The following is a 14859-nucleotide window of genomic DNA, read 5'->3' as shown; positions in this document are numbered from 1 at the left end:
AGTCTATGATATCACTTATGTGATTATTTTACCATTCATGTAGATTGCAACCTCTGTATGCCTTCTCATTTTGAGTCATTCTTTTCCGTTCTTGCTCCAGAGGCTCCATCCAACATTCTGGAGACCTTTCTCTAGCTCTTGTTACATATTTCATGTGACAGTGCACCTCAGGTACCATCCCTGGGGAGTTCCAGGCATTGTGGGCTTTATAACTTGTCTGACCTTGAACAGGTTCCTTCACTTCTTTGGGTTTCTGTCTTCTGATTTGTAAAAGAAGGGTTTTGGACCCCTTATTTAAATCTATAATTCTGTTATTTATTGACTCAATCTTATTCTTGACACATGGCCAATCCATCACATTTTATAATCATACATTTCCTCAATTATTTTTATTACATTTCTTCTTGTGTGGGGGTTATCATTAGAAATATGCTACAGTCTACTTGAGCAAATAATGTATTTCTCCATTGTTCTTCACTGGGTTAACTCAGGATTTTTATTCTTTAGAGGCAATTCGAGAGATGGGTCTTTATACAAGTAACCAGTTGGAATTGTAGCTTCTGCAGTGAAATCTAATCCTTTTCCTTCCATCGAGTTTGAAGCCTAACTCTTCAGTTAGACAAACAAAGAAAACATATAAGCTAGTATGAAGAAATAGATGTATAGAACCATGTGCCTGTGCATTAGCACACTAAGTGATAGAAACAGAGGCACTAAGAAACAATTGCAGATATATGGAGATATGTACAAAAATGCTAAGCCAATGGGAAAGCTAATGGATAATTTGGTGTTACTAAGACCTTCACTCTAAAGCTGGATGGGACCCCAGAGGTCATCTAGTTCAACCCCTTTTATTTACATATGAGACAACTGAATTAAAGTGAGACAAATCTTAATAAGCTTTCTGGAAAAGGTAAACCTAGAATAGACTTGAAAGAGGAGCAGTTCACTTCAGTAAACATCAAGCATTTTCTGTGTGCAAGACTCTGTTAGGTTTTGGGGATACAAAGAAAAAAAATGAAAAAGTTTTTTCCCCTTAGGGAATTTATATGAGGGGTAGAGACAAAGCATATACACAAATATGTCAATACAAAATAGTTTGAGAAAAAAGAATTACTTCTGAAAAGGCAAATCTGGGGACCTGAAAGGGTGGTGCTCTTCTCAACTGAAATCTAGCTAACAGGAAGTGGTGAAGACATACTAAACATGAATATATTTCATGGCCGAATTTTTCAAAGGCATAAAAAATAAGCTTCTTGTTTAAAACCTCAGATGTTAAGATTAGCATTTCGTGATGTTTAAAAAGTACCTTGTATATAAAACTGAGACTGGCCAGTGTGACAAGGACTTGTGATCAATTTCAATATGTCTTAAGACTACCATGCAACCTAGCAAACCAACCTTTATTCTATACCATTTGGTTCCCATTAATTAAAAAAAAAAACTCAACAACAGATTAAAATCCTTTTTGAATGGTAAAGTTATTCGGTAGAATAAGTTTCCTCATTTCTATTATCCATGAAACCAAAGGCATAGTCTATAGTCTATTCCCTACAATTATTTACACTTGGGATGCTAACTAAGTGACCTAGTAAATTTTTTGCTTTATGAAAGTTTTGAAGTGAGTGTTGGTATCTTTTTTTTTTAAGCCACTATTCCTGTTCTTGGAATTTCTGGCCCTAAATTCAGTTTGTTTCTCCTGTTGAGAGGAACAGCTTTGGGCATCTGAGCCTTTCTAAATGCTCTACGAATTCTAGGCAGTACATCTTGAAGAATGCATAGCGATTGCATATCTAGATTTTGAAAAAGATACTCCTAGAAGTGATTTTTAGAAAATACTATTCACAAGTGATAAATAAATCATCTACAAGATTTTTAGGTAAGGAAGGAGATTTTTGCAAGATATAAGTTGTGTTTTTTATCAAGTTTAGTCTAATCTGCTTGACATGTATGTCAGTCTAACTCTAGATGAATAGAGACAGAAAGTAATTATACAGATAATCTGTGGACTCATGTGGCTTAAATCCCATATTATTATGATCATTTCATTATTTTTTATTTATTTAACATTTTTAGTTTTCAGCATTGATTTCCACAAGAGTTTGAATTATAAATTTTCTCCCCATTTCTACCCTCCCCCACTCCAAGATGGTAAATATTCTGGTTGCCCTGTTCCCCAGTCAGCCCCCCTTCTGTCACCCCACTGCCCCCCATCCCCTTTTCCCTTACGTTCTTGTAGGGCAAGATAGATTTCTGTGCCCCATTGCCTGTATATCTTATTTCCTAGTTGCATGCAAAAACTTTTTTTTTTGAGCATGTTTTTAAAACTTTGAGTCCCAAATTCTCTCCACTCTTCCCTCACCACCCACTCACCCTAAGAAGACAAGCAATTCCACATAGGCCACATGCGTATCATTCTGTAAAACCCTTCCACAATACTCATGTTGTAAAAGACTAACTATATTTTGCTCCTTCCTATCCTGTTCCCCTTTATTCATTTTTCTCCCTTGACCCTGTCCCTTTTCAAAAGTGTTTGCTGTTAATTACCTCCTCTCCCTATCTGCACTCCCTTCTGTCATTCCCACCTTTTTTATCTCCTTCCTCCTTCTTTCTTGTGGGACAAGATACCCAATTGAGTGTGTATGGTATTCCCTCCTCAGGTCAAATTCGATGAGAGCAAGATTCACTCATTCCCCCTCATCTGCCCCCTCTTCCCTTCCTACAGAACTGCTTTTTCTTGCCACTTTTATGCGAGATAATTTACCCCATTCTATCTCTCTCTTTCTCCCTCTCTCAATATATTCCTCTCTCATCCCTTAATTTGATTTTATTTTTTTAGATATCATCCCTTCATATTCAACTTACCCTGTGCCCTTTGTCTCTCTCTATATGTATATTCCCTTTAGCTACCCTAATACTGATGTCTCATGAATTATATACATCATCTTTCCATGTAGGAATGTAAACAAAACAGTTCAACTCTAGTAAGTCCTTTATGATTTCTCTTTCTTGATTACCTTTTCGTGCTTCTCTTGATTCTTGTGTTTGAAAGTCAAATTTTCTATTCAGCTCTGGTCTTTTCACTGAGAAAGCTTGAAAGTCCTCTATTTTATTGAAAGTCCATATTTTACCTTGGAACATGATACTCAGTTTTGCTGGGTAGTGATTCTTGGTTTTAATCCTAGCTCCATTGACCTCTGGAATATCATATTCCAAGCCCTTCAGTCCCTTAATGTGGAAGCTGCTAGATCTTGTGTTATTCTGGTTGTGTTTCCACAATACTCAAATTGTTTCTTTCTGGTTGCTTGCAGTATTTTCTCCTTGATCTAGGAGCTCGGGAATTCGGCAACAATATTCCTAGGAGTTTTCTTTTTGGGATCTTTTTCAGGAGGTGATCAGTGGATTCTTTCAATTTCTGTTTTACCCTCTGGCTCTAGAATATCAGGGCAGTTCTCCTTGGTAATTTCTTGAAAGATGATATCTAGGCTCTTTTTTTGATCATGGCTTTCAGGTAGTCCAATAATTTTTAAATGATCTCTCCTGGATCTAGTTTCCAGGTCAGTGGTTTTTCCAATGAGATATTTCACATTGTCTTCCATTTTCTCATTCCTTTGGTTCTGTTTTATAATATCTTGATTTCTCATCAAGTCACTAACTTCCACTTGTTCCAATCTAATTTGTGAGGTAGTATTTTCTTCAGTGGTCTTTTGGACCTCCTTTTCCATTTGGGTAATTCTGCCTTTCAAGGCATTGTTCTCCTCATTGGCTTTTTGGAGCTCTTTTGCCATTTGGGTTAGTCTACTTTTTAAGGTGTTGTTTTCTTCAGTATTTTTTTGGGTCTCCTTTAGCAAGTCGTTGACTTGTTTTTCATGGTTTTCTCACATCTCTCTGATTTCTCTTCCCAATTTTTCCTCTACTTCTGTAACTTGCTTTTCCAACTCCTTTTTGAGCTCTTCCATGGCCTGAGACCAGTTCATGTTTTTCTTGGAGGCTTTTGATGTAGGCTCTTTGACTTTGTTGACTTCTTCTGGTTGTATGTTTTGGTCATCTTTGTCACCAAAGAAAGATTACAAAGTATGTGTCTGAATCTAAGTCCGTTTTCGCTGCCTGGCCGTGTTTGTAGCCAACTTACTTGACCCTTGAGTTATTCATCGGGGTATGACTGCTTGTAGAGTAAAGAGTACTTTGTCCCAAGCTTGAGGGGCTGTGCTGTTGTTTTCAGAGCTACACAGCAAGCTCTGCCACACCAGCACCCCTCCTTCCCCAAGAACTGCCAACCTGGACCAGACTCAGATCTAAGCTGGCTCTACATTCCTGCTCAGATCCCCCATTTAATTCCTCCATCCAGGCAGGCCTGGGCCCGGAAGCAACTGCAGCTGTAGTTCTGTAGCTGCACCACCTCTGCTGTCCTCTGCAAACTCCTTTCACTCTGTCCCTGCAGTTTTTCCCACTAACCTTCTCTGTTGTCTTTGGTGTTTGTGGGTTGAGAACTCTGGTAACTGCCACAGCTAACTGATTCAGGGCGCTAGTGCCTGTTCTGCCCAGGTCCTGGTCTGGTTGGTCCATGCAGCCCACGCTGGGCTCTGCTTTGCTCTACTCCCAGGTCCGTGGGACAGACCTTACCCAGCGACCATCCAGGGTGTCCTAGGCTGGAGCCCTGCTTCCCTCAGCTATTTCATGGGTTTTGCAGTTCTAGAATTTATTCAGAGCCATTTTTTATAGGTGTTTGGAGGCACCTGGGTGGGAGCTCACGCAAGTCCCTGCTTTCCAGCAGCCATCTTGGCTCCGCCCTCCATGATATTTTCATTATAATGGATTTTCAGTCAATAGAATACATTTAAAAATTGATAACTTGTTTTTACATCACCCATGTTTCCAAGTAAATCCTCCTTCCTTACCCTCCCAGAGAGCCATATTTCATAGCAAAGAATAAAAATAATTTGGCGAAACTAGCCAACATGTCAACCAAATGCAACATCCAACTCTAGTGTTCTAAAATTCAGGCATTCAGCAGCTTCCTTAGATGGTAGGAGCTGGAGAAGGAAATGGCAAACCACTCCATTGTCTTTGCCAAGAAATCTTCAAATGAGGTCACAAAGAGTTGGACACAACTGAACAATAAAAAACTGCTTTGGTCATATCAGCCTCAAATTCATTCTCTTCCCACCTCTGTCTCATAGATTCCCTCACTGCCTTCCCATAGATATAACTGTTATCTCTAAGTAAATGACTACCAGATCCATCTAGGTCCAGTCTCTCTCCTGAACTTCAGTCTGGAATCATTGCACATTTCAAGCTGAATGACAAGGAGACATCTGAAACAAAGCTTGTCCCACAATTGAAATAATTTTCTTTCTGCCTTCCAGACCTCCCTATTTCTGTTGAAGGTACCACCATAAGTCCAGGTTCCTCATTTCATAACCTCAGAATTATCCTCAAAACCTCACTCTCCCTCACCCTACATACCTACCATTTACTTGCCAAACCTTGTCATTTCTACATTCTACATCTCTTGCATCCAACTCCTTCTCTCTACCCACATAGCTATCATCTTAGTTCAGGCCCTTATCATCTTTTCCCTAGATTATTATAATAGCTTCCTCAAGTGTTTTCTCCACGCCAGTCACCATCTACTTAAAGTGATTTTTCTTAAGCACAGATCTAACTATGTGTCACTCTTAGTCAACTCCAGTGGTCCTCCTGCTGCGTCTAGGATAAAATGTAAATTTGTTTTGTTTAACTTTAAAGGCTTTTAAAAGGCTCACTCTCTAGCCCCAACCCATCTTTCCAGCCTCATTAAATATCACTCTCCCTCCCACACTCGGTGATCCAGCTAAACGGGCCTCTGTGTTTCTCACCTATTCTGTCTCCCCTCTCTCTGCCTTTGAGCTGGCCATCCCACATACTTCACCTCTGCACCTTATAGTTGTCCCTCTCTTCCTTTACACTTTCCTTTAATACATAGCTCAAGTACCACCTACTACATGCAACCTTTCCTGATGCGCCCCGCCCCCCAGCTGCTAATACTTTTCTCTCTCAAACTACCTTATATTTAGCTACTTTTTACATACTATCTTTATGGTTTTTCTGTATACACTTATATGAAAACTTACCTTCTCCAGTAGAATAAACAGCTTCTTTGATAGGAGAGATTGTTTGCTATCTGGGCCTAATATAGTTCCTAGCATATAATAGGTAATAAATCTTACTTGCAATTGACAACTTTTACAGTTAGATCATGTAATGTGCCCTTTTTTCTGGAATTAATTTCATATTCCTATTAGTATACAGCATATGAAGGAAAAGACCCTAGAACTCTAAGAATTTTGTTGAGAAGTGAGGGTTTTTCCCCACTAGGAAGTTGTGATAGTACAGATGACTCAGCACAACTCTACTATACTCATGGAAACACAATGGAAAACAAAGACCAGTGGGATAAGGACTAATGTATATGCGTGTGTGAATTTGTTTGGAAGTTTGTGAACCAGGGATTTCACATTGACTACTCATATGTTTTTTATCTGATTTAGTCTTGAGTGAATGAATAACAAAACTGTCTTTACTAAGTGTAATAAAACCCCATCATAACATTGTTTATAGGTTTGGATGTATAATGGATTGAGTTATGTTTTTCTTAAACTCACAAGCTGAACACAGTGAAGGGCTGATAGTACCATCTGAGCCCACATAGTGAATGTTAGCTTGGTATTTCCATGTAAGCATCTCAAAGACATACTTTTTCCTAATTTTCTGGGTATCTCCACCCCATACTGAAGTGCCTATACCTTTTTTCCCCTTCTATGTATGGTTTTTCTACCACTAGAATGCATGCTACTTGAGGATAGAGACCATTTTACTTACTTGTTTTTGTATCCCCAGCACTTATTACAGTGACTGACACGTCATAAGGAAGAAATAAATGTTGTCTGTCCATCTGAAATGCTTTTTCACATAGGAAATTGTAATATATTTAGTCTTCTTTGAAGGATAAATAATAAATTGAGCTCAATCCAAGAAATAAAATAGGTTGTTTTATGTTCAATATCATAATTTCAAATTCTGACAGAGATCACAACCCCATCTGTAACTGACTAGAAAATAAGTCATTATGACCCAAAAAATTCATCCTGATCTTGGTGGTCTACCCTCTGCTGAATTTTTCTTAGTTTAGCGAAGTTGGTATTCAAATGCTAGAGTGCATCTCAGAGTCCATAATACAAAGACTTTACATTTTTGTTTCACATTCACACCCCATCCAGTTGTTCACCTAGGCTATTTATCTGCTGCTAATACGCTTGCATATATGATCCTCATCTACCGATTGCTCTGGGGACAATAATAATACCACCACTTGGAAAAATGATGTGGTAATTAGCTGTCCTCTGTATCAACTCATCTTTCCTATGACTCCCCAGAACACAACTACTTTCCTAGCTACCTCACTTCAATATGTGTTGTCTTCCCTTTTTAGAATATAAGTTCCTTTAAGAAAAAGATTTTCTATCGTATTTCTATCCCCAATGCTTAGCATAGTACTTGGCACATAGTAAACATTTTAGAAACACTTTTTCATTCATTTCCAGGACCTGCTGAGGCTTTTTCTTTTTTGACATGGTCTTGGAGAACTGGCCATTTCCTTGCTGTTGTGATGGGCTCGGATATAATTTTAATAGAGTTCTCTTTTCATATAACATTGAAATTTAGTAGCCAAAAACACACCCAGTGCTTAAGGTAATAATAGTAACAGCTGTTTGATTTGGGGGCAATGTGGAGGACTCGAGTAGTTCTAGCCTTTGTGAATACCATGATCTAATCCTTTTTTGCATAAAAAACATTTTATAGATATAGTACGGTAGTTGTTGGTACAGTTATAGTAATTGTATATCTGTTGATTGAGAAAATAAGTGACAAAAAAGACTGAATTCTGTAATGGCTTTAAATTTTTATTTTATAAATCACAGCATTTACATACATTTTAGAAATAACACATTTTAGCTAAGTAAAGCTCAAAATTAAAATGCTTAGTGTACATAAATATTAATAGATCACTTGTACCATTTTCTTAGCCCCTGTGAGTCTAGGACCCACACATTGGGGACGCATGGCCTAGACAGTAATATGGAAAACTTGGTGATGGTCTTTAGATTCTTGTTTTGGAATTCCCATTTCCTGTGTCTTCTGGTAGTCTTTTTGTGCTCTGGTTCCTTAACTGGTAGGATATAGACTGACACATTTATTCGTCACTCATGCCATAAGTGCTTGTTTACCTTTAACGTGACAAGTAAGTAGTGATTTATTGAACATTGTTTTTAATCGAACTTGCTGTTTAGTTTAACTGTTTACTGTACTGCTTTTGATGGAATTTGCTGAACATTTGCCGGATCTCTGGAGTTCACTGCTAGTTTGACTTCTGTGTTATTAACTTATCTTTGTTGAATTTTACACTGTGTCAATAAGTTGAATGGGGTCATTCAAGAGAACACTGGTTTTCCTAAGGACACTACCATCATTTAAATTAAAATGTTTTTGTATTAAAGTTAGCTCCAGAAATTTCAAAAGTCCAGATGTGTAATCCTGTAAGTTTAACTTATGCCATTGCTTTTTACCTAATAACTTGAGTTCAGAATCCATGAAAACACTGAATAAATATTTTAAAGGCCTTACCATAAATGATATTTTGTGATTTTCTTTTTTGCTCACTGATAATAAATAGCACCATTATTTGGAACTCAAACTTTTAAAAAAGATGTAAAATTGTTTTAACGTATAATTGGGGGGGAGATACACACATACACATACATGTATAAGATAGTACCATTATATATATATTCTCAGAGTCATGTTCCCATTGTTTTCAAGAAAATCATTAAATCAGCAAAGGCTACATCTTTTTTCCCCCGATTAACTATGATTGTTTCTTTTTTTTTTCATTCTAGCATAGTTGAGCATGATTTATAGATTTATTCATGACTTGGTTGTCCTTTCAGGTGTCATAGATTTTAATATTTGTGGAATGTTTTTAGGAATTATCTGGTCCATTATCTTGATCTGAAATAGGCAAGCTGTTATTCCAGTTTTTGCAGTTGAGTCACCTAAGATTCATTGGACAGAGCTAGTAAGTGGTAGAGTACGCTAGAATCCATTTCTCATGCTTTTCAGAAGAGTAAGGAGAAACTTACCAGCTTTTTGAGGTGAGTTTATTAAGGAAAGGGACTCAGGCTTATCTAATATTCTTCTCTCTCTCATGCTTAGTATATTGCTCTGAAAACAGTAAGTACTTGATAAATAACTTGTTGTTAGAGTCTGAGATGACTTTGAAGTTTTATAAAGGGTGACTGGGGGAACAGAAGAATCTGCCTTCAGCAGAAATTGGGAAATTAGGAAGGATACATTTCTTGAGAGAAGATGAGCTCAGTTTTACATTTGTTGACATTGAGGTTTTGGCTGACCATGTCCCAATAAAGAGGACCTGCAGTCAAGGCCAGGAGCTGAGGAGGAAAAATTAGGCCTGGAGACACAGATTTAGGAGTCTTCTGCATAGTGAAGCTGATTGGGAGTAGATTGATATCACTTATTTATTGCATAGAACATTGATTTTTAAACACAGGCAGCTGCCATTTAGTCCTTGATGGCTTCAGAATAGGAAATGCAAATGGGGCTTATCCTGGGTTGGGAAATAAGAGGATGGGGAGAAGAAAATGAAGGGAGAAAGGGATTTAAAAGTAGAAGAGCATGCATGATTTAAATAGCTGACTGTGGGTAAAAGACTATGATGAGAAGGAAATGAAGCCAGAACAGGGGCAATTGGGTCAGCAAATAAGAAGGAATCTGGGACTTGGGATCAAGAGAAGAGCAAAAGTCAGGCTCGAAAAGGTTGAGTAAAGATGTGGAGAAGGTGGGTGATGAAGGGGATTGTGCCCAAAGTAGATGACTTCAAGAGTGTGGATCCTAAACTTTAGGATTTAGGATTTTAGAACAGTTTCAAACAGAAGTGAAGTTTAAGATGTGACCACCCAGATGGTTAGCTGAAGTAGAGCTGGCATAGAGTAGATTACAGGAGTTGAAGTGATAAAGAACTAAAAGACCAGGCTAATCAGGACTGTCATTATGAATAAGCTGTGAATGGTGACAGGGTACTGAATGAAGAGGAAGAACATAATTCAAGTGTCAGAGGCATTGAGGAATGTGGGAGAGGGTTGCAGATTGTTAAACTGTGCAGGACTGAAGAGTGTCCCCTGGGGAGAACGTATCCCCCAGAAGGAGTAAATAAGCCCAGAGGAAAAAGTGCAGTGTCCATACCAAGATCCAAGAGAGTTTTTACTGGGAGAATGTTTTGAAGCAGAGCCACAAGTCCATAAAGGCAATAAATCTAGAAGACCAGGCGTGAAAATGTAATCTGTGAGCTAAAGATTAAAGTGTGTGTTAGGGGAATTGGGGGCACGAGAGGGTTGGAAATGTCTGCATAGAGCAAGGTCACAAAATTCCCAGGGAGAATGGAGATACTTGAATGTGACAATCGACAATTTGTCTCTCCTAAGTACTAGGTCTGAGATAGCATCCTTTTTTTGTCAGGGGTATGCTAGACACTTCCCTCCTCACTCAGTTATAGGTTATAGTCATTCCTCACTTAGCTGCAAGCCAGGCAGGTGTAGAAATTGGACAGCAACAAGGATTGGGAAAATACGGCATAATAGAAAGGATTTACTTTCAAAGGCTTTTAGAAAAATATTTGAGTGATGGGAGCTAAGAATATTTCAGTTCCTTCTGACTTTGTCTTATGGGAGGCATGAGAGAAGCATCTAAGTCCTAGAGAGGGCAGTGAAGGATCTGGAATCAAGTGAAGGCAAGGTCTGTTACAGTGAGATAATAAGAGTATGAGAAGAGACGTGATAAAGGGTGGGAGGGGTCAGTAGTGCTTACACTATAGATTCTGTAAGGCAAAGTAGAAGGACTTTGTGGTGGTGGAGGGCAAAATGTAGAGAATAGGACTAAAGTAGGGATAAAACTACAGTCAGGTATATCCGGAGTGAGTGGTTTGTGTCTAGGGTGGTTGTTTTGGATGATAGAAAATAGGAGAACAGAAGGTAAACAGAAAGGAAGACTATCAAGTAGGGAAAGAAGCTTATAGAGTAAGTCTAAAATAATTATGTTTATCCTTCATTGCCTGGGCCAATCACTTCACTTCTCAGAGCCCAAAGCAATTCTTTTAAGATTACAAATGCAGAGCATTGGTAGAGACCATATCCTTCTTGAGAGTTCTCTGTACCAATGAAATCACAGGTCAAAGAAAAAAAATCTTTAGCATTTGAGTTCAGAAACCCAACTTTACAAATAGTGCTTGATAAATATTTGTTGTTTGAATCTGATATGACTCTAAAGTATTATAAATGGGTGCCTGGGAGAACAGAAGATTCTGCCTTCCGCAGAAATTGGGAATTTAGGAAGGAGGATGGATTTGGGGGAAGAAGATGAGTTCAGTTTTATATTTGTAGAGCAGCAATGGCTACATAGCAGTATATCTGAAAAGGATTTGGGAGTTTTAGTGGACTGCATAATCAGGATGAGTTGCTAGTTTTGGCAGAAGCTCAAAATTCTAATACAATTTTAGCCTGTGTTCAGAGTCATAGGTTTTTCCAGGGTTAGGGACGTGATAGTCCCCACTGTACTTTGTGCTAGTCACACAGACGGCATGCTGTGTTCTCTCCTAGGTAATAGATTTTAGAAAGGACATCGACCGTAGATGACCATATAGAAAATGATGACTAAGATGGTATGGGAGCCTCTTCATAACACAAAAGGGTCAGCTGAAGAGACTAAGAATATTGAGCTTAGAGAAAATAAGACTTAAGAGCATGAATTTGGTCTTCAAATATTTGAAAGGCTGTCATGTAGAACAGGGATTTGACATTTTTCTTGGCCCTAGGTCAGAACTAGGAGTTAAAGTCTAAAGATGTCAATTTAGGTTTAATATAAGGAAAGTTTCTCAATCAGTCCCAAGATTATAATTGTTATGTTATAGTTTTTGTGTTTTATATCTACCAGGTAGCTTCTACTGGCATTGTGTTAGTGGGCTTTATTTTGTCTCACAGATGACTGCTGTATCTTGTCTGTATATAAGACACTCTGATGATGTCCCACTTTGGGGAATAAACTAAATTACAGTTTAATTGTTATTTTGCTCCTGTCTTTTTCTAGAGTCCAGTAACAGGACTACTTTCAGCCAGCCATGAACAAAAAGATGCCTGGGTTAGAGACAACATCTACAGCATCCTGGCAGTGTGGGGCCTGGGAATGGCATATCGGAAGAATGCAGATCGGGATGAAGATAAGGCCAAGGCATATGAATTAGAACAGGTAATAATTGGTGGTAGTTACTGTGAGCCTGGAATTATATTTGGGCTAAGATTTTATGTTAACATAGTAATTGATTGTTACCCAAAAATCTTCAACAAACTAATCATTTTAAATAGTTTATAGTTTGTATGATTTCCCCAATCTCCTCCCACTGACCACTTTCCCCCATTCTCTACTATACTTCTTTGGCCAGTGCTTAAGGAGTTCCAACCTCTTGTTTTTCTCTTTTGGAGACTCTTTTTCTCAGTGCATCTAAAACCTCAAACAGAATGTGGAAACAAATCTCCCAAATATCTGCCTGACAAAGACTGATTTTTTTTTAATGCTAGAATTTACTTGTAAGATATAATAACAATGTGAAGGAGCGTGGTAAAAAACAAACTCCTGAGAATAATAGGAAGCCTGTTAGACATCTCCATTTGGGTGCTGCATATCCGAACAAAACAGAGTTGTCTTCTCACTTAATCCCACCTTTTCAAGGCTTCCCTATTTTTGTTAAGGGTCTAATTCACTCTCTCCCATGTCTTGTCAGGTCTATCTCTATCACATCTCTATGTTTGTCACTTTCTATGAAGTGCTATCATCATTTAAGTGAAGCTGGCAGTTAAAAATTAGGACAGCTGAATTTAAGGTTTCATTTTACTACTTCACGAATGTTATTGCTCACTAAAGGGAAAGCCCAAGAAAACTGGTTTGGTTGTTCTGTAACCTGCATCATCATGTGCATAAGGACATTTCTGTTTTTCAGAACTTTTGAAACTACAAATGTTATTCTAAAGAATGAATATTCATTTCTTGCTAGAAATTGTTGTTTCAAGAGAAAGTTGTAATTCCTTAAAGCAAAAGCTCTTCTGTTCTTCCTCAAGAAGCAATCCTCAAGGCAGGTCCCCTTGCCTATGGAAAAGCTAGTTGAAGAGAATTTCTTAATACTGTTTTCTGCTTGCTTATGTAATTTGTTATAATTTCATAATTTTGTCTTACTTCCCTAATAACTCTTGGGAAGTTTTTCCGATTTCCACAGTTGTGATAATACTCATCTGAGCCCAACAAGAATAGTTATTTTGTAGCACTCCAGTTCCTGTAGATAACTGAGTTCTGAGTCCTAAATAAAAAATGAGTCTTTAAATCCTATGTTTAGTCCTGGTTCTAGTTGTTTAGTTTTAGTTTATTTCTAGTCCCTGAGAACTAGAAAATTGAAATATCTCTAATGTTTGTGCCAGATATTTGAATTTTTTGTTAAAAAAAAATGGAGCAAAACTTGCCAGCGGTCTTTGAGGAGCAAATTGCCACCCACCCCCCAACCCCACAACAATATATGGGGCTGACACCTTTCACCCTCCACTCTTCCTGTTCTTTCCAACTAATCCGAGGCCTGAGGCCTTTGCTCAGCTAGCTGGTGGCACCTCTGGTGTCACAACTCTCCTGAGATTCCTGGGAGTTGCCACTAGCCATTTAGAGGACTGCTACTTTTTTCATGCTTCTTAAACCAGAATCACTCTGGCTCTTATTAATGGGCCAACAATAGCTAGCCCAAGCCTAATTTGGTCCTTGTTTGGGCTCTGATGCCCGTAGTGAGTGTAAGTAGCAGTTGTTTCTGTTTTGGCCACAAACCCTGAGAGTCTTCCCTTCTCACATTGATTTTTTTTTTTGACTAGGTAAAAGAGGCCATTCTTTCCCTCATTTCTTACCTAGCCTTACTCACTGAATGGAGTTTGCCTCAGACAAACTGAGACCTGGGGAAAAAAAGCTTTTAAAAGAAAAGGTCTCCCCTTGCATCCAGGGCCTTCTCTAGTCATCCTGATCTATATCTTACCACCGGACTCAGGGGGCTCCAGAGGAGAGAGTGAGGTTGGTGACTTTGCATAGACCCTCACTTAAATCCAGTTCACTTGCAAGTCATGACAGCACCTTCCTGAGACCTTCAAGAATGAAAGACAGACAACAACTGCTTTCCCCACCTCTATACTGCTTATATAGCTAGTAGCGACAAATCTTGAAAAAGATCTGATGAACGTCCCACCTCATCTTCAGTCTTTCTGAGACCTCGGTCATTGAGTAAACCTCATTAGGAACTATAGGTTCTAGGTGTGTAGCCTGTTTTTTTTTTTCCCGGGTGTGGAAGTTTATCACGAAACGTTTAGAGGGCAACAGCAGCAAATATAAATAAAAATATGCAGTATCAGTAGGATAATCATATTTTTTTCTATTCATGTTAATAGGAGAATCTCATTAATTCCCCTTTTATTACTTTCAACTCACTCCAAAAGTGAGTTAACTCATTTGGAAAAAGGAGTAGGTCACCAAAATAGATATTTAGAAGTTCAGTAATCTTGTTCAGTGTATTTTGTCCTTTTACCAGCAAAGGTCAGGAAACTCTATGCCATAGACTGTCCTCTTGAGTTTCTGTGGCATAGAAAATTCATCACCTGGTGGCTGACCTTTTGTTGATGAGTCTTTCCAAACTTAGCTAGGCTGGTCATCGGTCAGCAGACATCATCTGTGCCT

At 38.4% G+C, this 14859-nt stretch overlaps 1 protein-coding gene across 4 annotated transcripts in view; it reads left to right on the top strand.

The window, feature by feature from the left end:
- PHKA2 (phosphorylase kinase regulatory subunit alpha 2) overlaps positions 1 to 14859 on the top strand; it is a 113176-nt gene that overhangs the window by 15809 nt on the left and 82508 nt on the right. For all 4 annotated transcript variants that reach the window (XM_036745893.1, XM_036745891.1, XM_036745892.1 and 1 more), the window contains exon 2: positions 12196 to 12354. Coding sequence is in view for 3 of the 4 variants with exons in the window: in XM_036745891.1 (XP_036601786.1) it covers positions 12196 to 12354 (159 nt within the window). In the remaining variant the exon portion in view is untranslated. The remainder of the gene's footprint in view (positions 1 to 12195; positions 12355 to 14859) is intronic.

The sequence above is a fragment of the Trichosurus vulpecula genome, chromosome 2 (assembly GCF_011100635.1).
Source record: "Trichosurus vulpecula isolate mTriVul1 chromosome 2, mTriVul1.pri, whole genome shotgun sequence".
NCBI lineage: Eukaryota > Metazoa > Chordata > Mammalia > Diprotodontia > Phalangeridae > Trichosurus > Trichosurus vulpecula.
The sequence above is the reverse complement of the archived record's forward strand: the minus strand, read 5'-3'. Positions and strand labels throughout refer to the sequence as shown.